The sequence below is a fragment of the Pyrgilauda ruficollis genome, unplaced genomic scaffold, assembly GCF_017590135.1.
Source record: "Pyrgilauda ruficollis isolate IOZ18807 unplaced genomic scaffold, ASM1759013v1 scaffold93, whole genome shotgun sequence".
In the NCBI taxonomy this organism is placed as follows: Eukaryota; Metazoa; Chordata; class Aves; order Passeriformes; family Passeridae; genus Pyrgilauda; species Pyrgilauda ruficollis.
The window spans coordinates 2,961,473-2,983,438 of NW_024531377.1; the positions used below are offsets into that span (position 1 = coordinate 2,961,473).

General features: G+C 44.6%; 1 protein-coding gene across 1 annotated transcript; it reads right to left on the bottom strand.

Moving 5' to 3' along the window:
• Positions 1 to 13,001: 13,001 nt before the first annotated feature.
• On the bottom strand, positions 13,002 to 20,965 carry PCARE (photoreceptor cilium actin regulator). Its single transcript, XM_041489441.1, has 2 exons — positions 17,244 to 20,965; positions 13,002 to 13,119 (listed from the first exon to the last, which is right to left on the bottom strand). The coding sequence occupies exons 1-2, from the start codon at positions 20,963 to 20,965 to the stop codon at positions 13,002 to 13,004; spliced, it is 3,840 nt and encodes a 1,279-aa protein (XP_041345375.1).
• Positions 20,966 to 21,966: the final 1,001 nt, after the last annotated feature.

Here is a 21,966-nt window from a genome sequence, read left to right on the forward strand (position 1 = left end):
CTCAATGACCTTGGTTAAGTATAAACAAACTAAAGTAAAATATTAGTTTTTTGTTGGAGAGGAGGAGGATGACATGGAAAGGGAGAAAATAAGGAAAGGTTTAGGATGCACAAGTAGTTCTTAGAGAATTCCTGATTCCTGGCAGTGGGCACAGTGAGAGACTGGCCTCTGCTGCCATGGCCATCCATCCATGGGGACAGCAGCTGCTGGGGCTTTCCCCATTCTGCCAACAGCAGTCTGCCTCCAGTATGTGGACTGCATGGCCATGATTTTGACAGAATGTGGAAAATGCATTGTTTGAATGTATTTTGATGTTGTCTGACATCACCTGACTGGAGCAGTTTGGTGGGCAGCACGCCCTGTGGGCAGGGCCATGGCAGGGATCAGTGGCTGGCACTGGCAGTGTTATTTTCCCAGGCAGGCTCGGCCTGCAGCTGTGGGGGAAGGCACCAGCAGCTGTATCAGCCCAGTGAGCAGCAGCAGATGGAGGAGACCCTCATCTGCAAGGAGCCCCTCACCCCCTTTGCTCCCCCATCCCATGGCAGTGCAAGAAGATTCCGCTGCAGGTGAAGGGCTGCAGCAGCCAGGAGACTCCTTCAGCCAGGACTTGTGGCAGTCTCCTTCCTGCAGCTGTGCCTGGAGGATGTTGGCCTGCAGAGGTGGTGCCCATGCCCAGGAAGGCTGCTCGGCTCAGGGGGCAGAGTGTGGACAAAAGCTGGATTCAAAGCACTGATCGCCAGGCCCCGGAGCCACTGGCAAGTGCAGCCGCTCTTCTTCATTCCCTGCAGGAGAGAGCCCAGCCTTGGAGGCTGTCCCTGGGGACAGGGAAACACTCTGAGGACAGTTTTGGATTTACAAGGACAGTCAAAATGAGAATTGTTTTGAGGCAGGTGTTGTAATGTTGGGTTTGGGTGTGGCTGCAGGAAAGCAAGCAGGAATAAATCCGTGGCACAAAGAAGGAGAACTTTGCATGGCCAATTTACCAGCCTTGGAGGCTGTCCCTGGGGACAGGGAAACACTCTGAGGATAGGTTTAAATTTTCAGGGACAGTCAAAATGAGAATTGTTTTGAGGCAGGTGTTGTAGTGTTGGGTTTGGGTGTGTCAGCAGGAAAGCAAGCAGGAATAAATCCGTGGCACAAAGAAGGAGAACTTTGCATGGCCAATTTACTCCCTACAGATACATGGATCATACCAGCCCACTGAACACTGGGGGCATCTGATGCAGAGTGCAAAGCTTCTTTGAATAGACAGGAGAGATGAGACTTGAACAAATAATTTTGCTGATGCAGAAAAAGGGATCAGACCCATTGGTCCTGTGGCTCAGGCTTAGTTCTTCCAAATCCTGGGCATGGCCCCTTTGGAATGATTCCTTCATTGCTGATATGCAGCTGGAATACTGAATGCAGTTGGAGAGAAGTATTGCTTAGTAATTTAAGTGACATTTTTTGTTGGATAAATTCTGGACTAGAAATGAGCAATACCATTAATACTTACTTGTCGCTCTTTTATTATTGACCTGACTCTTCTACAGGGGATAAAAATCCTGATTTAAGAAAGGTATTATTTTTTTTTACTGCTTGGCTGCCACATGGTTTTATCCTCTGTGAAGTCATGTAAAGAATGATTAGTTCTCTCAGTTCTAACAGCTCTGTTGGAAAGTATTTCAGAATAACCTGCCCTGTGATATTTCCATTAAGAAAATTTTGAATTGCCAGGAACTACCAAGATCAGAAATATCTTGAGGCAGATCATGTTTATGTTGGGTTTGGGTGTGTGTGCAATAATCAAAGCGGGGAATAAACCTGTGGAACAATAAAGTAGAGCAAAATTTGAACTTTTGTGTGTTCAGTTTGTTCCCCTCAGATACAGGCTCCCTGAATACTTGGGACATCTAATGGAGTGCAAAGCTTCTTTTACTTTTAACATGCAGTACTATTGTTCATGTCCCAGCACTCTCTTCGTTGTGAAGAAAAACAAACAAAATCCCAAAAGTGCAAAACCCAACCCAGAACTGGCGTGGTGAAGGTTGTGGTTGGCACGGCCACAGCGGCAGCAGACGCGTCTGGCTCTGCCTCTCTGTGCCGACCGCTGGCGACTGGAGTCACCCGGCCTTGTTCTGAGGCTGGGTACCAAGCTCCCGTCGCTGCAACTCTGAGAGTGATCCCAGATTCGAACCCAGATCGTTCTGCCAGGCAGAAGCACAAGTTCGAAGATGGACTTTACCGGAAAAGGAAAGACGACTGAAGGAAAGGGTGAGGATAGCAGGGAGCTGAAAGGCTGAAGCCAAATGGAAAAAAAATCCCCCCAGATTTCAGGGAAACCTGGTCCATGGGGGTCAGTGCTGGCTCTGTGTCAGAGTAGGTGGCTGACAGCTACAGATGATCCTGCAAGGATGCCCATGGCATCACAACATTCTATCATTAGTTAAAATTCATTCTTTCATCAGTTTAAATATAAGAGTTCCTGCTTTCTCCTTTTTGACAGTGACCAAATCCCTCATACTGTCAGCCAGGACAGGGACTGTGGCCACAGCTGACACAAATTGGACATGGCCGTGAGATGCAAGTACTGTTTCTTTCTTTGCCATCAATGTTGGGTCTCACTACAGATAAATTTCCTGTCATCTCTGCTTGCTGATCAGGTCCAACACTGAGGATGGTATTATGGTCCTATAAAAAACACTAGCAAGGCCTGCCTGCTTGTTAAGAGATCTTTCTGATTTGCAGAAATAGCATCCACAGCTGTGTGAGTCTTTACTGGGTATTCACAGAAGCCCAGTCTCAAGTAGTAATCTTTTTTCCCCACTTATCATTGGAGCCTTCCATCTTTCTCTTCCAACTTGCTAACTCAATACTGTTCAGAGGAATTAAATGCACACTAGTTTCATGAAAAATAAAAACAAAGCAATCTTCTGATTAATTAAAAAGCTCCATGAGTGCCTCACCCATTAAATGGGTTATTGTAAAGGTAGGATTCCTGAGCATCCTCTGCTCCCAAGGACCCTCCCTCCCCTCCCTGACTGCAAGGATGGTGTGTGGAACCATGGAGGTCTGGGCTCCCGGCCGGCTCAGGGGCCTCGGCCCAGGAGCGCCGGCAGAGGCCGCGGAGCAGCGCTGGCCCCGGGGTCACTGCCAGGGAGGACGAGGTGAAGGCTGAGCATGGATCAGCCTCACACAGAGGTGAGGTGGGAGCTGGGTCGCTCTCTGTTGGGAGGAAGGGTCTTGTGGCAGCCTAGAGAGGCTGTGCACATTGCCAGGGAGCAGCTGTGCCCTGCATGTGCCCCTGCAAGGAGCTGTGCTGCTGGCAGTGCCCCGAGGAGCTGTAGGGCTGCTCAGCTGTGGGTCAGGGAGAGCAGCAGCAGGGTACATGTGCAGCTGAGCCATTGCTGGAGAGCACAGGGCTCTGGGCTCCTGCTGTCCCAGGGCAGCCCAGAGGCCAGGCTGTTCCTGTGGGAGCTCTGTGGAAGTGGGTCAGGGTTTTCCCCCTGGCCTGACTCAAGTGGCTGCCGGCCGGGGCATGTTTCCCTGTGCAGCTGTTTAGAAGTTTCCAGAAAACTTGTCCCATTAAGTATGCAGCTTCATGTAATAAACGAAGCCCACACCTCAGTTAAAATTTAAAATAAATTTAATAAGAGGCAATAGGGGACAAAGTCAATAAAGCAAAAGGAACAGTGGTGGATGCTTAGCCGCAGCCAGAAGCACACTGGTCAATACCCTAATATACCCTGGGTATTGCATCAGCCAAATACATATTCATAAATGGTAATTCATATTCAAATACTTTAACATAGTTCCTCCTCTGTCCCTTCCCTTCAGAGCATGTGCAGTCATCCTCATCATGGTGTCTGCTGCTTTTCGATACAATCAACGGGCCTCGATTCTTTCATTGGTTAAATGTTAACATCATCACAACACAACATTTGTATTAAAAGTACTCGAAGCTTTAATGCTGACAAAAGTCAATGTGATAAAATCCATAGTGTTCACTCCAAGGTTTGTGAAAGCCAACACTGTAATATATTTTTCATACTTCCGATGCTTTAGGTTTGCACTGCGGCCTCTGTTATACTTTGTGTGTACACTTTGCAGGTCTGGCTGGCTACACTCTTCCCTGACTGGCTACCTCTTACCAAGAGGTTTTCTCTGCTGACTTCCGATTGTCTCCTACCCTCCAGTCCAGAAGAGCTCTCTATTCTCCAAGCTCAGGAAGAAGCTGCCGCCTGCCTGAAGAGTGTTTGTACAATAGGATTTATGTGTTAAGCTTTATAGTTAGAGATGTGCATATGTTCTGATCTTTAGATGTAGTTTTGAAGAAATGTGTTTTGATTGTATCTTTTAAATTTAGATGATATATTTTTAATTGTAAGTATTTTATCTTGATGATTTAAAAAAACACCAACAATTAAATAAAATAAATTCAAATAAACCAAGCAGACAATTCGAGACCCGCACCTGCTACCCTAGAGGTTATGGGAGTGCAGCTCACTCCATGTGCCAGTGTCTCACCACACCCTTTCATCATTGGGCCTCTCCTCTTCCTCTTTTGCCATGTTTTCTTTGTGTCATTTGTGCTGCTTTTTGTTACTTGGCATTACAACAGGGCCACACATTGACATGTTTGGGGGACAATGGACCCAAAAGATCCTGTCTAGTCAAAAGTTTTCTACCTAGATGAGTTCTGTGCTCACCAAAGGCCTGAGCAAAGAAACAAAGAGAAGTGTGCCCAAGTGCCAAAGCTTTTCTCCTTTGCAATCTCACACAGATCTGGCTCACAGGTATCTTCAGTCGAGGTCGTGTACGTCACTGGGGAAAGATGCCCTGCTTTGGAAAAGTCATCTCTATGTATATTTACCGAAGAGAGCAGTCCAGCAGTGTTGTTTGCAACTTGTTTGCAGAAGGATAAGTTGCCTGTGAGGACAATAACAAGTGACAAGGGTTCCTCAAACCTAAAGCACAGCCCTGGTGCCATTCAGCCCAGAGCTGAGGGATCATTTGTTCCCATGGACCAGTGCTTGCCGGGGTAATGTATTCCTGCATAGCTGGAACAAGCAATTCTGGATTCAGTTCCAGCTCTTGGTGGGCTGCGTGATCATTGACAATGCTGCCTTTCCAGAAATTATTCTACAGTTTCCTTTCATAGTCATTTGAAGCTTTTAAACTTCACGTTCCAACTTTCTTTGCTTTAGGGAAAAACGCTTCTGGCCCAATGCATACTGTGACCTTTTGACAGCAAAGTCCTCATGGTTGCCAGCTTCTGATGTTATAGAAGAAACTGCATGTGAATGTGTTAACTGGGTTTTCTGAAGGAAAACTTTTTCTGACTCTATGTCACATGGCTGCATGTGTTTGCTCAGCTATGAGTTTAGTCCTGGCCTAGTAAAGCCCAGGCAGGGTGGCATGTTGCATGGAAAACTAGTGCATGAGCTTATGGGGCTGCCATCAGCAGCAGAGTGCATGTCTGCTTTGGGGATTTCTCTGGAGACACAATTAGGGACCTGCTCCATGCCACAGTATTCTCTTAGATCTTTCTAAAATATCCTAGAAAAGACAGTGAAACTTCACATCTCCTTGCACAGCCACTGTTTGAATAGGGGCATTCTTGTCCCTCCTCAAAGCCATTGCCCTTGCACACCAGAAACATGAACATCCACAAACAGGAACGATGCAAGGTCCTCCAGCTGCTGCTTCGGAGCACTGGGAAGTGTTTGGCTTACAAAACTGGAGTTAGGTATTGCTTGGGTCTTGGCTGAGTTTTGTGGAAGTTTAGAAGGAAAAAAGAATCTGAGATAAGAAGCTTAGGATAATTGGCTACATTGGCCCCTGTGCTTGCTTCCCACCTACTTTTTTGCAGGACTGGCTTCTCATCCCCAAGTGAGTGGCTGTGAAGCAGTCATCCCAGAGCTGTTGCTTTGTACTTTGGAGCATATCAGTCTCCTGGGAATTATCATCCAAAGAATAGAGAAACTCACACAAGTCCTAGTCTCCTTTTTGCTGCAAAGAGTCTAAGTTAAACCTATCAAAAGACTCTTAAAATTACTATGAATTTACTTAAGAGGCTTTAAGAGTTATTAAGCTTATTTGAGGCTATTTTTACTGGTTTGTAAAGAGCCTCTGAAAAGGTCACAACAATCTTCATTGTGTGTTGGGAGAAGACATGTTGCAGAGCCACTCATCAGTCCAGGGAAACTAGGAATACTCCAAGCATCTAAATGCCTGCTGCAGCCCTTTGCTGTGGTGTTTGCAGTGGCTGTTCTTCTGTGGAAAAGTTTAATACAGTGATTTGGCTGTCAAGAAAACTCTGTGGAGCCTGAAAATGGGACATCATAAACTTGCCTGGGCTAGCAGAGCTCAGAGGTGCAGTACATGCTCTCTTCTTCTCTTGGCTCTTGGATAAATAGTTCTGAAGTATTGAGTTTTTAAACATGAAGAGCATAGCATTTCCTGTGGGTTTTTAAAAATTGTCCATGGTGTATTTTAGGTTCTTTGTTTTTCACCTTAGAGGGTTTTAGTTTTGTAAATTTTTTGCACTCTGTTTCAAGCTGCTGTTGATATATTATTTGGACTAATATGAAATTTGTCTAAGACTGATAATGAGGTAACTACTTACCAGGAGTCCTTTCTAACTAGATGCTCAGCTGCAGAGCAGTGTGGTAGTAGGGTGTCCCTGATGCTCCCTGTTTCCTGGCTTTTCCGCATGAGAAACCACGCTATGAGAACCCACTTGCAATCCAGGTCCCTTACAGTAGTTAAGATGTGCAGGTATATGCATGTGTTTTCCCTGAAACATAAAGGTGGAAGGGTCTGCATGGGTATCTGGTTATTGTTGAAACCTTCTCTATTTAAAAAGATCCAAAAGATGCATTGCCTTGTGCCCTGGTTGTCCACATTAACTATATTTATTAGCAAAGAGACACAAAACTTCCAAGAGGAGTAAAATATTCCAAAAGTAAGGCCATTGTATTGTACTGGCAGGTTGAATTTCTAGTTTAGATGTAAAAGATACTAAACTTCTAATTATAAGGGGGGGCAAGGCTGCAATGAAATGACCCCATGAGATTGACAGAGTCACACTTAAAAGCCAAGCAGCTGGTAAATTTGTTTGTTTAGATTTTCACTGCAGAGTCATCCCTGCCTTGCCACATGTCTGTGTGTCTGCTGGAATGCCTGGAAAGTTTTGTTCACAGCTTTGTACCTACTGCTCTGGGGAAGGACGGTCTTTGTTAGCATCCTCAGGCTTGGACTTGGGCTCACTCCTCTCCTAAGGAGCCAGTGGTTAGGTAGTTTTAATAACTCAAGGGCAGCCTGTTGCACTGAAAGCTTTCAGTTTCTCCTTAATTGCTGTGCAATCAATTAATCTGTGCCTTGAGGAAAACTTTATTAAAGCAGGAGGGATAGATATGGAGTAAGATAGGCTTATCACCCCTTTTTCCTTTGAAATAACCTTGAAAAAGGGTGTGTACCATCCAGTCCAACTTCAGAAATTTTTGCACTATTACTTAATGCAATCACAGAGTTGTATGTTAGTAAAGAAAGAGAAAAGAATAAAGGAAGATACATAAGAGGCCAGATTTTGAAAATCAGAATGTCACTGAGAGGAGAACAATTAGGGGTTGTGAGGGCTGTAGGTAATTTTGTGCTAGAAGTGGTGGAACAGGATAGGTGCAGGGCAGGTATATGTGAGATGAATGGAAATGGGATCAGAGGGATAATGAAGGCCTTGATCACCTTTTCCTGCTGATATCTACTGTTTCTATCTGCACATGTTTTCGTTTGACATGAACATTTTCATTATTCATCCAAAAAGGACTGTGGGCAAGAAATGCAAACTTGGGATCTTTGCCCCCAGGTTTCAGATGATCCAGTACACAACTGAGAGGTTTGTATGAACCTTCACCTTTACCTGAGGACAATGTGGAAGTGAGCCCCTAATCCATACTGCAGGTGCTATGGATCTTGCCCATAGGATGTTGCCCAGGAAGATCAAAATCACAGTTTGAAGTCCACACCTGCAAAATGCATTTCCATGTGCTGTAGTCATGGGTACATTGATGTGGAAGAATTAATGGTTTTCTAATCCAGCAGGTTTTCTCTTCAGGAGATACTGGCAGTTCTTTACTGATGAGACATGACAGTAAGAAGAGGTTACTTTATCTCTGTGTTATGGTTTCTTTCCTTCCTATAGCAAAGATGATATCTTCTCAGAATATTTCTCTTAATGGTAAAACTTCATAAATGGTTATGACATGCCTTGAATGTTAAAAGCTGCTAGCACTGCAATATGCTGAATTTATTGATAACCTGCACAGCATTCTCAGCCATGTTGCTAATCACAGAATCACAGATATTCTGAATTGACAGGGACTGACAAGGATCATCGAGTCCAGCTCCTGGCTCTACACAGAATGCCCCAAGGGTCACTGCATGTGCCTGAGAGTGTTCTCAAAACACTTGTTGAACTCTGTCAGGCTTGGTGCTTACTGCCCTGGGGAGCTTGTTCAGCGCCCAGCCACCCTCTGGGTGAAAAACCTCTTCTTAATACCCAGCCTAAACCTCCCCTGACACAATTTCAGGCCATTTCCTCAGGTCCAGTCACACAGGAGAGAACAGTGCCTGCCCTTCTGCTTGCCCTGACGAGGAAGCTGTAACTGCACCGAGGTCCCCCTCAGTCTCCTCTTCTCCAGGATATCTGAGGTAGTTCTTGAAGTCAGAAAAAAGAAACTGGAGTGTGTGTGGTGCCTTAGTGTTCTAGTCATCTTCAGATGCCAAGGGAATGAAATGACAGCCCCATTAAAGGTCTGAGATTTGAGTAGTGTCACTGGAAACAAGGGCAGCTGCCAACTTTTTAAAGGTCTGCAGATAAAGTGCAGCACAGAGCTGTTGGCTGCTCTTCTCGCAGCTGTGGAGAAGCCCTGGCTGGAAACCTGATCCTGCTCAATCTCTCTGCAATCTGACTCCACTGCAGGGAGTGCACTCTGATTTTAACCCTTAGGACCAAGCCACTGCCCCCCGAGTTAGCTGTGGTTTTACACAGCAGCTCCACTGAGCTGAGTACGAGACTGCCAGGTAGCTCAGGCTTAAATCAGGGCAGGGGAGGGGTGGAAGCACAGCTGACCTGTGCTCTGGTCTGTCTGTGCCCAGGCTGGATCTTGTAGCCTAAAAAAAGACATATTTGTTGAATGGAAATGCAATCTAACCTGACTGATGTACCAGCAAAACACAAAACAAGACAAACTTGTGCTGGGATGGGGGAAGAGGAAGCAAATGGACTTTCTACAGTTCAGGGCAGTAAGGAATGCATCAATACTATAACATTGGGTTAAGTTTGAAACTGGTTGCATACAGAACATGGGAGATCAAACTCATACCTTGTATATAAAGCCTCTGTTTTATTTACATCTGTAAAAAATAAATGTTTAATTTGAGCCTGGTCATATAAAACAACTGTATTCCAGAAATGTTGCTTTTGTGAAAAAAATTGAACTGTTGACCAAAAACCTGTTAAAAAATTAATTTTTTTTTTTAAAAAGTGGAGGGCCAAACTATCATTTCCTGAATACTAGAGTTACTCTCAATTTCATGCTTGCAATACAAATCAAAGGTAAACACATTTTTTACAAGAGTTACATTTTTTACGTTACTGGACTAAAGAGAACCTCTTAACTACATGTAACCATGAGTTCACATTACAAACTTGCAGATCACTCCCCCAGAAGCTGTGTCTTGCATACAATGAGCAGTTTGCTGCAGCATCCTTTGGGCAGCACGAGAATCCTTCAGCAGCTGCAGTCTCCAGGTGGGACTGTGTTTGCAAGGAGCCTCCTGAGGACCACAGCCTCAGTCAGAGCCGGGAGGGATGAAGTCCAGGATAGCAGCTCATGTACACTCCTTCAAGGAACCTGATTTTGGGCAGATGCTTTGGCTCACTCCAAGTCCAGAGAGCACATGTGGGAGGAGGTTTCCAGCTTGACTGCTGAAGTGAAGTGCTGCCCCAGGTGCTGCTGTAGCAGAATCTGTTTGTTAAAAAATTAATTTTTTTTTTTAAAAAGTGGAGGGCCAAACTATCATTTCCTGAATACTAGAGTTACTCTCAATTTCATGCTTGCAATACAAATCAAAGGTAAACACGTTTTTTACAAGAGTTACATTTTTTACAAGAGTTACATTTTTTACGTTACTGGACTAAAGAGAACCTCTTAACTACACGTAACCATGAGTTCACATTACAAACTTGCAGATCACTCCCCCAGAAGCTGTGTCTTGCATACAATGAGCAGTTTGCTGCAGCATCCTTTGGGCAGCTGCAGTCTCCAGGTGGGACTGTGTTTGCAAGGAGCCTCCTGAGGACCACAGCCTCAGTCAGAGCCGGGAGGGATGAAGTCCAGGATGGCAGCTCATGTACACTCCTTCAAGGAACCTGATTTTGGGCAGATGCTTTGGCTCACTCCAAGTCCAGAGAGCACATGTGGGAGGAGGTTTCCAGCTTGACTGCTGAAGTGAAGTGCTGCCCCAGGTGCTGCTGTAGCAGAATCTGTTTCTTGAGGGATGTAAGGAAATATTTTCTCCTATTCCCCATCAGGGGTGCTGGGAAGTTTCAGCATGAAGCCATAAAGAGATGAACTGATTGCAGTAGCTGAGGAGAAGCTGTCCTCCCACTCTGCTCTCTTTTCCTCTGCAAAGTGCCAGTTTCCTGCTGTCGTGTTCCTGGTTTGCTTCTCTTCTGGAGGGTTACTGCCAGCAGAACAAACCAACCCAAAATGCATGCAAAAATGCATTTGTATTCTTACCCAGGAGGGAGAGAACTGCACTTCTGATGAGGGGGAGGACTAACTTGCAGAGCTGACACTGCTGCTGAGCTTTGCAGTATGTCCCTGGTGATTTTCCAGCTTGACAGGGGATGGTGCCTCTGCCTGTATGATTACACAGTGGACTGGCTGACATCTGCATGGGTATGGCCTCTTTAAGCTCACAGACCCCTGAGCATCCAAAGCATCTATTCACTGCGAGTTGCTTCTCTATATTCAAACCCCCACTTTAAACATAATGATTAAGGTTTCCTTGTATCTGTGGTGCAACATGGCACTGTACTTGGCGAGAGATGCTTGTGGTTAAGGCATGGGACTAAAACTCAGGAGTTCAGTATCCAGAGAGTAACCCTTGTACTGGAGAAGGTGAAGCTCCATCCCCTCACCATGAAGGTGGGCAGGAAGGGTAAAAATGCTGTGTGAAGGTGAAGTTCCCAGACACCACCTTGATGAAAACTGTAGGAAAAAATTTAAACTATTCCTAACAAAGTATGATACAAATGTTTTTTTTTTTTTTTTTTTTTTTTTAAACGGGTCTTATTCTGTACTAAAGTTGTATATGAAAACATGTCAAATGAAACTAAAACCACATTAATTAAAAGCTGCATCTTAACTACAATGACATATTAGTTAGGTGAGGAAGATCCAGTAATTTTTGAGACTGTATTTCAGTGAATGCTGTAAAATCTTAGGATTAATTGACTGTAAATAACTTGTGTTTTTATTAACAAGAATCTGTCTAAACTATCCAGTGAAATTAAAGTAAATACCCTCAAACTGCATAAATCAGAAAAAAATATACAAAACTTTTTGAGGGAGAACAGGATTCTCTATGCTGGCATTTTTTTCTTTTACAAAAAAAAAAAAAAAAAAAAAAAAAAAGAAGGAGTTCAGTATCCAGAGAGTAACCCTTGTACTGGAGAAGGTGAAGCTCCATCCCCTCACCATGAAGGTGGGCAGGAAGGGTAAAAATGCTGTGTGAAGGTGAAGTTCCCAGACACCACCTTGATGAAAACTGTAGGAAAAAATTTAAACTATTCCTAACAAAGTATGATACAAATGTTTTTTTTTTTTTTTTTTTTTTTTTAATGGGTCTTATTCTGTACTAAAGTTGTAGATGAAAACATGTCAAATGAAACTAAAACCACATTAATTAAAAGCTGCATCTTAACCACAATGACATATTAGTTAGGTGAGGAAGATCCAGTAATTTTTGAGACTGTATTTCAGTGAATGCTGTAAAATCTTAGGATTAATGACTGTAAATAACTTGTGTTTTTATTAACAAGAATCTGTCTAAACTATCCAGTGAAATTAAAGTAAATACCCTCAAACTGCATAAATCAGAAAAAAATATACAAAACTTTTTGAGGGAGAACAGGATTCTCTATGCTGGCATTTTTTTCTTTTACAAAAAAAAAAAAAAAAGAAAAAAAAAGAAAAGAAAAACAAGCCCAAATCAACCTCCAAATGTGTCCTTAGATGCTTTGTGATTTACAATGTTGTTTGATCAGGCGATTGCAAAACTACTCTAATAAGGATTAAGCCTTGTACCCTGGAAACTAGAGGTGATAAGATTATCTGGTAATCAAAGGTGATTTAGAAGATCAAAGGCTTTTTTGAGGGAGTAAGATCCCTAATTTTTTCCCTTCAAAATGGGTTGCTTTTTTTTAACTTGTATATGACATTATTCTTTTCCTGCATGTAGATCTTACCTAGGGTAAAAATGTGGCTTTGCTGAAGCCATGGATGTTTAATTGCAGCAACACTCAGGTGGTTCAGGGTTTTACCTCCCTCCTGGAAAAGTCACAACAGCCCTTTTTACACAGACTGTGATGCTACTGAATAAATAACATGCTGAATAATGATAATTTGTGTTAGCTTTTTAAAATCTTTTGTCTAAACTGGGGAAAAAAAGATTTGGCTGTAGGTCCAAATTTGCCTCAGACTCACCCAGTTACAAAGTGTTTCTTTTGCTCCATGTGGATCTCTGAGCAAAACCATGGCATGAAAGGAGAAGCAGCCGGCTGGTATTTTGTTAGATTGTTGAGCCCAGTTTGGGGGTTTTGATGCAATGCCATCATACAGTTTCCTTGCAATTGAAGATGAAGCTGTGCTCTGGAGGCTTGGCTAAAGCTGTTTCCTCCCTCTGGGGTCTCTGGCCTTGCTCATGCCCCTGCCTTGGGGGTGCTCCTGCTGTCAGTCCCTCTGCAGCCCCTGGCCCACCACGTAGAGCTCGGGGTGGGCAGCAGATCTGCTTTCAGGAGCGCCAGAGCTGCTCCAAGAGTCACCTGCTTTCCTAGGGCTCTTCTCCAAGCTGCAGAAGGAAAGATGCTTAAGAGGTTAATGAATCATGACTTTTTAAAACAGCACTGATTAGAGCATGTTAACCCACGGAGCACAAAGGCTGCACGACACCCTGTCACTCCCCACACCCTGTCATTCCCCATCTCCTCCTGAACGCCCTCTTGATGTGCACCATCCAGATTTTACTTTTGTCCTGCCAAATGCACTGTACTCTCCCCTCCCAGATCTCCCTTGGGAAGAAAACATTTTGTGTGTTTAACAGGGGATCGGTGTGAGGCTGGGTTTCCCTGCAGATAGGGGCAGATTTGAGTGAAAAGTCTTGTTTCAGACTGCTGAAGGAAAGGAAAGGTCTTACCTCTGATGTGCATCTGCCTAGCCTGGTTACAGTGATTTCTGAGCACAGTGTACAGTGATTTGTATATGTGTGCAGTGATTTTCCAGCATGACTGTGGGAGGGAAATTCTGCTCTCATAAATCTGCTACTCTCACTGTTGACAGAAGCACTGAGACACAGAAAGTGTAAATGACATTCTTGAGGTTGCTCTGGCACTCCCTAGGGGTACAGGGACTTTATGCATCAAGACTGATCATAGCACTGGATCTAGTCATGGGTATCTCACGCCCTGTGCCTTCCTGCTGCAGTGTGTGAAGTGTGCTCTGCGCTGCTGCAGCTCATTCATGTGGTTTAAACTCAATGGGGGAATATTTCAGAGATCTCTGGGAATCATGACTGTATTTTAAGTGTATAAACTGCTAAACTGAATGAGTTTTCAACTGCAGACAAGCTGTTATGTTCCTACTCTTAACTTAATGATTTGAACTGCTAAGTGAAGGGATTTGTGACACATGTCCAGTCATGAAATTAATCCAGATTCAAATATCCCCCAGCTGCAGAAGGGCTCATTTGGGCTACTTGCTTTGATCCTGATTCAGCCAACCCAGTCCATTCTCAAGCTCCCACTGAACAGTGTGTTAAAGACAATGGCATTTTATCTTCTCTCTCTGCTCTACCCCTTGGGAGAGGAGCAGTCTCGATGAAATACTATTTTGTTGAGGTGCATACAGAGAAGCTGTGTTACAGATTAACAGAATTTCTGTGAGCAGAGCAGTTGTACATGTCAATGTACAATACTGAGATGCCAATAATTGCTGATTTGCTGTCAAATGACCAAGCTTAGAAACCAGCCAAATTATCTCAGTCTATCCAGCCACAAGCTGGTCAAATGGGAGCCAGTTGAACTGACTTGAGAACTGAAGTTCTTGTCAGGTAAGATCTAAGATTAAAAGAAAAGCTCCAGCTCCAGCTCTAGTTAGAACTACTAATGTTTTAAATCTTGATATTCCTTATAACATGGGATGGGCAGAAGACATACTTGGAAAAAGTGGGTTTTGCCTCCTAGGAGAGCAATGAGGAGGAGACACACAAATCTGTGCACAACACTGACATTTAATGCCCATCAATGCCAGATTGAAAAATAAGATGGAAATAGCCTTTTTTTGGTGTGTTTCTGCTAAAAGGGTGTGTGTGGGAGAGGCAACTCAGCTGCCCCTTTTTGCTTGCACAAGCTCTGCCAGATTATCTTTGGCAACCTACTTCTCATCAAATGGATGTGTTAATTTGGTATGGGAAAAGTCAGGGGATATATCTCTTATATCCCTGAGTTTGTGAGCATGGGAGAAACTGGATAACTCACTGATCTTCAAAATGTTTCTCCTATGAAAGATTGATAGTATCTCAGGTTTTATTCTGTGTCCTCTCCCTTCTACTAATGAAGCTGCTAATAATGCAGAAAAATAACACAGAAAAGCACCACACAGACCAAAAAAAGGCAACATTATTACATTTGGAAAGAAGAGGTAAAGCAAGGGGAGGAATGAAGGAAAGGAGACTGACAGCTGTGGGGTGATGGCTTGTGAATTTGAGACCAGATACAAACATTGCTGGAATGAGGAGGTTTAGGTTTAGGTTCTAGGTTTAGACATTTTGAGATTTTCCTCTGTCAGCTGGATGAAGTACAAAGCAGAGAAAGTTCTGGCTCTTTAATGCACTTGGAGGAGAAAGAGGGATCAGAGTGTGGTGCTGTGTCTATTAAGGCACCTGCTAAAAGAGGAGGGCTCAGCATCTGCACAGGGTGACGTGGTGCTCACAGCTGTGGCATCCACCCCAGTCCTGAGCAGGAGGAGAGGACCTGAGTGATGTGAAGACCTCTCAGAGCTTTTTCCCCATGTTCATTCCTAAAATGGTCCTTCTCTGCCCATCAGCCCATTGGCTGTGGTGTTCATTTTAGGCCATCCAAGGCAAGGTCCATAAAATTTACTCCAGGCAGCTTATTTTGGGTGTAAGAAAACACACAGTCATGTATTGCATCTTAAATCAGTGTGTGTGGCAATTAATGGTCTAAATTTCCCTTTTGCTTATGTTGATATAAATTTGGCATAACTGACTAGTACTACTGTTGGTGTTCATTGGGATAAATGATAAGCTGAATTTGACCTAGGATATATTTAGTTCTTCCAAAATACTTGTAGATCATAACACTAGGATATATGACTTTTTCATGAAAGGGATGATTTTATTTACAGTGAGTTGTTTTATATTACTCACTATAGTCTGACAGACTGATAGAAAGATAATACACCCCACTGAAGTATAAATTAGCTAGCAATTTATAATAAAGAAATAAAATGCATCCATAAAACTGCCTGGGCTTTTGTCTTGCAAGGTTTTGCATAAAAACTCTTTTGAAAACATTTATTTCTGCTGGATGGCACTGGAGTAGACAAAGCTGACTTCACACAGTACATAGAAATAACAGAAAACCCAACAACACTGCACAGGAATTTTAGGACATATTCAAATGTCAGACTACAATGCGATATTAGAACTGGGACTGCAAAATGGTTTGCATTTCCCAGGTTTTTTTTTACATGTTTTGTTCAGCACATTTCTCTACTGCCAGCATGGGATATTCAGTCCTTCTGTCTTTGGGGTGGGAATGCCTGGAAATCTGTCTTCAGTGCCCATGACTGTCCCTGTGCTCACAGTGCCCTGAGTGCAATTTCATCCTGTTGGGGTTGATCTTGCAATCCCCATCCCTCCTCAAGGGAATGAATCATGTGACTGCAGCTCTTCTGGGGCAAGAGCAAAAATACTGCTCGTGTGTGGAAAGGTTACCAGAGAAGCTTAAAGCTTAATTGACTTACACATCCTAAGATGTTAAGAAACTAGAATAATAACACTGTACTTCCAGGCTCTTACACATCTTTGAGTATTCCCAAATACCCACTTCTATTTACTGGCTGGTTTTATGATTTTTTTTTCCTTAGGTGATAGACAAAATTTAAAGCTAAGCCCATTTTTTTAATAAGAGGCCACCACTTTTTGCAAACATGAAACTAGCATGTGTTGATGTTTAGATTTCTTTTTCAGAGCAATGAATCTCCAGTAGCCATGGGATGCTTCTGAAAACTGGGCTTGGGCTGTGGATCCAGCAGACTTGACATCAGCACCTAGGTCTGAAAGTGTGCACAAGAAGCTCAAAATTCCAGCCTATAATTTTGTCCACACAGATCCTTGCCTATATATTATCTGTCTCTCATCCTTGCCAGCTGAATTGAAACATTCTCCCAAAGCTTTCAGATGAACAGTTTATACTGGATTAGAAGCTGATGCTAAAACAACACCCTCCTCTTGGCTCACACATATCTTCTCATAAATATTTATGTTTATAACCTGAGGGCTACTTCAGAGCTTTTTAGGAATTGAATGTGGACGCTCTTAGTCCCCACAGAAATAAGGGGATTTCTGTGCCATGAAACCAACACTGAATTTTCCCTGGGGTGCTTGTCACAGCTTATATGTAAGGGTAAGGCTTGAGCAAGCCATGGAAAGCTAACTCTTCCCTTCATTCAGACTGGTAGTCAACTGAAATCTGAGGCAAGAAAATAGAACAGATTATTTCAGTTGGAAGGGACTGACAACGATCACACAGTGCTGTCTTTGCCCAGTCATCTTTTCTGCACGTGAAGAGGACACCTTTCTGGGAAACCTCTTGACAACTTTAAATTCCCATCAGAAGTTTAGAAAGCCAACATGGTGCTACAGGTCTGCTTTTCTGGCATAAAGTTCCTTACCTTGCCTGGTGAAGCGCAGGCTCACTGCCAGCTGTTAGAGGAGCTGGGAGATGAGGCTGGACCCCTGGGCGGCGGTCAGAGAAACTTCTCCTCACGAACGGCTGAGGATTGCTGGTGCTCAGGGACAGCTTCCTGGCCCGGTCACCGGGCTGCTGGAACAGCAGGCTGCTCTTCTGGGAATGTGCTGCAGCTTCAGGCTGGCTGGTCACCTCGGCAGTGCACTTGCTGGGTACCACTGGAGGTCTGGCTTCGAATAAGGAAGAGGTGGCCGGGCAAAATATGGAGCGGACATTGCTGCCCCTCTTGGAGGAGGAGAGCTGGTGCTCATCCCCAGCATCCAGCCCAGTTCTTGGCCCCTTGGAGGAGCGAGATGGGGAGGCTGGTGGGGAGGGGGTGGTGGGGAATGGAGTGGGGGAGCCTGCCAGGTGCTGTGCTGTTGGTGAGCTTTGCCTGTGCCCCACAGGAGGGCTGAGTGGTTTTCGCTGCGGTGGTGGAGAGGGCAGCTTTTTCTGCAGAGGTGGGCTGGGCATCCTGGGGCTGGATGGGGGACTGGGTTTCCTCTGCATGGCGGGTGAGCTTGGTTGTGTGCTGCTGAAAGCCTGCAGAGAATGTCTGTGGTGCGCTGGGGGGCTGAAAAGCCGTTTCTCAGTTGGTGAAGAAGGAGCAGTTCTGGTCGGGGAGACCCTCCTGGTGAACAGTGAGCCCTTCTCGTTGCCCCGGAGCGCATCGGGAGAGCCGTGCTTCTGGCGCGGCACTGGAGGCGCAGGTGTGTTGGGCCCCTTGCTCTCTGAGCTGCTGCTGTGTGGGTTTGAAGCCCCACTGGGGTTCTGAAGAGGAATAATTTTATGGGTTTGCTTGTATAAATCCGCAGCCTCTTTCCTCTGGGTTTCTAATATCTCCTCCTGGCTGGGGATGCGCACGTTGGTGGGGTTCAGCTCCAGAGAGTACCTGTGCAGTTTCTCATCCCCTGACCTGGTGCTCCTTAGACCTTTATTAGCCACAGCACTGGGACCGCTGATATTTTTGCTTGGCAGCAAGTCTATGGACTGAAGGGAGGCTTTCATTTTTGGGGAAACTTGTGATCTCTTAGCAGCATGTAATTCTGGTTTGGTGGTCTTTTTGGCATCTTCCAAAGAGTTTCCTTCTGTTCTTGCAGCTTCTTCAGGCTCGGATAAATTTTCAGAGGAAGTGTCCATTAACATCTCAGGTGGTGGCGGTGGCAGGTTCTCAGTGTCTTCATCAGTCTCTTCCTTTGTGTCCTTCTTGCTTAATTCTGCAGGTGGTGCAGGAAGAAAGGCATTTGGAAAGCTAGAAGAAACATCATTGGTGTTTGTGTCTTCTACTGGTGAAACACGATGCTTAAGATTTAAAGGTGCCAGGCCCATCTGGAAGGGAGTGGTGGGTGGGATGACTGGAAGTCCAAATTTTCTGATGCACTTTATTGGTCCTAAGGATCTTAGAGGTTTGGCTTTTGCAAGATCATCAGTAGGACTGAAAGTTTCAATCAGTTTTTTGACAGACTGCCGGGGGGTACAGCTGCTGCCACTCAACATTTGTGCTCCAGGAGGCTCATTTTCTTTGCCTCCTGATGTCTCCTGGGTAGGCACAGTAGCTCTTACAGGCTTCCTGACTCTCTTCTCATTCAGCAGAAGGACAGGATTTTGATCAGGTGTGAACAAAGGGACTTTATCCTGGTTAGGCAGGATGCTGAAATTTTTTGAGAGGCCTGCCTTCAGCTTGCGGGAGGACCTAGATGTAGTTTGATCATCCTGCAAATAAGGTGCTGTTCTTGATTTCCAAAGCTCCAGGTTTTTAGCTATATCCTTTCCATACAACATTTCCAGCCTTTTGCTGAGCTCTTTTTGAGTCCTCTGAAGCTCTAGGAGAGTCGGGTCCTCTGCCTGGCTTCTGAGGGACTCCTCTGACCTGGACCGTCGTTGCTTCCCAAACCTTCTCTGTCTGCCTGTTGCTGTACTGGGCCTCTTTGCCAGGACTGCCCTTCCGCTCTCATCCTCTATCCACTCTTTACGCCTGGATTTAGCTGGGACGAACTTGATTTTTTCACTGATGGCATCTTTCATCTTCAAAATTATTTCTTCTGTATCTGCATTCTCTGTCCTTTTGATGGACTGCCTTTGAATGTTATCAGTGAGCGCAGGTGACGACAGGGACCTCGGCAGAGCATCCTTTCCCATTTCTGATAAACTTGTGTTGTCATCATCCTCCCCCAGCGTGCTCTCTTCTTCATCATCATCATCGTCCTCATCCTCATCCGAAAGAAAATCTGCTGATTCACAGATTTTGGAATGCTCACCTTCCTGAGTAGAATCAGACTGCAAGGAGTTGTAGGAACGGCTTTTGCTCAAGCTTGCGTATTGAGGCATGGTAGAAGTGCCTTCTGCTACTCCACCCTGACCAGAAGTCGCTTCCCTACTTTGCACAGATGAATGAAACACATCTTTAAAATGCCTTCCAAGAGCACAGCCGTGGGATGCAGCTGTGCCCATGCTCACACGCTCCGCGGTTCCGGCATGCTTTCGGGATGGATGTCCGTGTGCACAGGAGTCACCTGGCTGTGCTCCATGCTGGCTGAGAGCACTGAACTCTTTGAGGGATTCATTGTCCACACCAATGCCACTGTCCTCAGAACAGAGAGTCCTGTCATCACCGTGGGACCGAGAGGATCCCACAGTTGAGGCTTCCAGCAGCTTTATTGTCCGTAGCAGGTGCTCATCAAAGCTTTGCTTTGCTTTCAGTTTGCCCTCCAAGTTGCTTGCAGCAGACTGCAGGTAGCTGCACGTCTCCTGCAGGGCGTTGGACGTGAGGGAGGCCAGCATCCCACTCACCAGCTGCATTTTGTTCACTGTGTACTGCAGCAGCTGCTGCAGAAGATCAGGGTGCTCCTTCAAATCGTCCTTTTCTGCCGGCCATGCCAGATTCCCACCTACATCTTTGAGAAGATTTTCCCCATCGCTGGCAATTTCTTCCAAGAGCTGGTTGATTTCATCAAAGCGAAGCACTAGGAAGCTGATCATCTGCTGCAGGAAGAGCTGAGTTTGGGTGGCCTGGTTGGCCATGTGCAGAATAGTTTCATACTTGGAGAGGTTGGGGTGTAAGTAGGCGTACGCACTCTGGTGAGCCTTGACCAGCAGCTCTGGGAAGTCTACCTTCTTCTCTGTCTCACACGGGGCCAGAATGGACTTTTCTTTACTTTTGTTGGGTTGACCTTGCTTTGCCAGCTTATGGGCTTTTTTCTTCTTTCCTTTCTTTGGGATTTGCTTTGCGTTGCTTTCATTCTTGTCATCCCAGACGAAAGCCGATGCCTCTGATTCGCAGGAGGTTTGCTTTCTGATCTCTATGGACTCAGTGATGTGCTTTTGAGACTCAATCAGTTCAGACATGACGACTTCAGCATCTATGGCTGTCCTCTCAATTTTCTTGTCTTCCCTTGAAATCTGGGAATCTGAATGAGCCTTGGAAGATAACTGCACATTATCATTTTTGTCCAGCTCTGACAGTCTATCCTCCTCCTCTTCTTCCAGGTAGTCCTTCCTCTGAATCCCATACTCATCAATATTGTAGCAAGATGAATCTTTAACCAGCAGAGGGATTCCTTTATCTCTTGAATCAATCGGCAAAACACTTTTGGGTTTATTCAAAGCCTTAAGAGCACTTCTTGCAGCAGTACTATCAATCTCACTGCGAGAAGGTGTGCAGCCCATTTTTTCCTCGACTTTATTTTTGATCAAAAATCCAGAACACACAAAAAAACCAAACTTACTGTGTCATCCTGAGCTGCAAACTGGCCTGTGTCTCAGGAGTTTTCCATCATGGTCCCAGTTTTGTTGCCAGTTTCCTTGGTTCACCTTAAAATCCCACGTGCTTATTGCATAGGATCTGCTGTTGAAGTTGTGCCCTGTTCCATTGTACGTCCCCACTTGGGTTTTCTTCTTTGATTCAAAAAAAGGAGTGTGAGAGCCCGGCTGGATTTAGAGCTAATGGATTAAGAGCACTTGCGTACCTCACTTCTGCCCTGACAGATGTTCTCTGCAAATAAGATTTTAAGCTCATTAGGGTAAGCAGGCTCTAGCCAGTCAGCACCAGTGTCGTATTTATAAAGGCAGATTTTTTTTCTGTGTTTTGGGGGACAGAAGGACTTGGTACCTGTCCCTGCTTTTTTCCCTTGTTGCAAAAACATAACATACAATTGAATGCAGAGATCCAAGGGAAGAGGCTGTATTTTGAAGCCTTTTTGAAGGGAAACTACCTAAACATGGCATGTAAGCATCATCAGATATTCCTTAACTAAGAGAAGGGTGACCTTGACCACGGATGTACCTGCTGGAGAGTAAAGACAGGAAATCAAATGGGTCAGAAATGCCTGTTAAGACTTCTGCATTGAGAGTCTTCAAAACTTCCCCCTACTTGCAAGTGACAAGCTCTTTACTTTGTCCTTCTAAGACTTCCAAACAAGATTTTGCAATTTTTTCCTCCTTCTCAGATGATCATCCTTGAACTTTTTTTCCTTTCTAGATAGTTTCCCAACCTGAAAATCCTAACTGCACAACAACAGTATTTGAATTAAGTAATTCAGTAAAATAATTTTTGCATATATTGTTAAGACAGCATCTGAATCTAGTGGATCCAAACTGTTTATTTTCAAATTAAAATTAAAAATCAAATGAAAATTCATTTTTTCCTTTGTCTGAGGGTCTTGGGATAA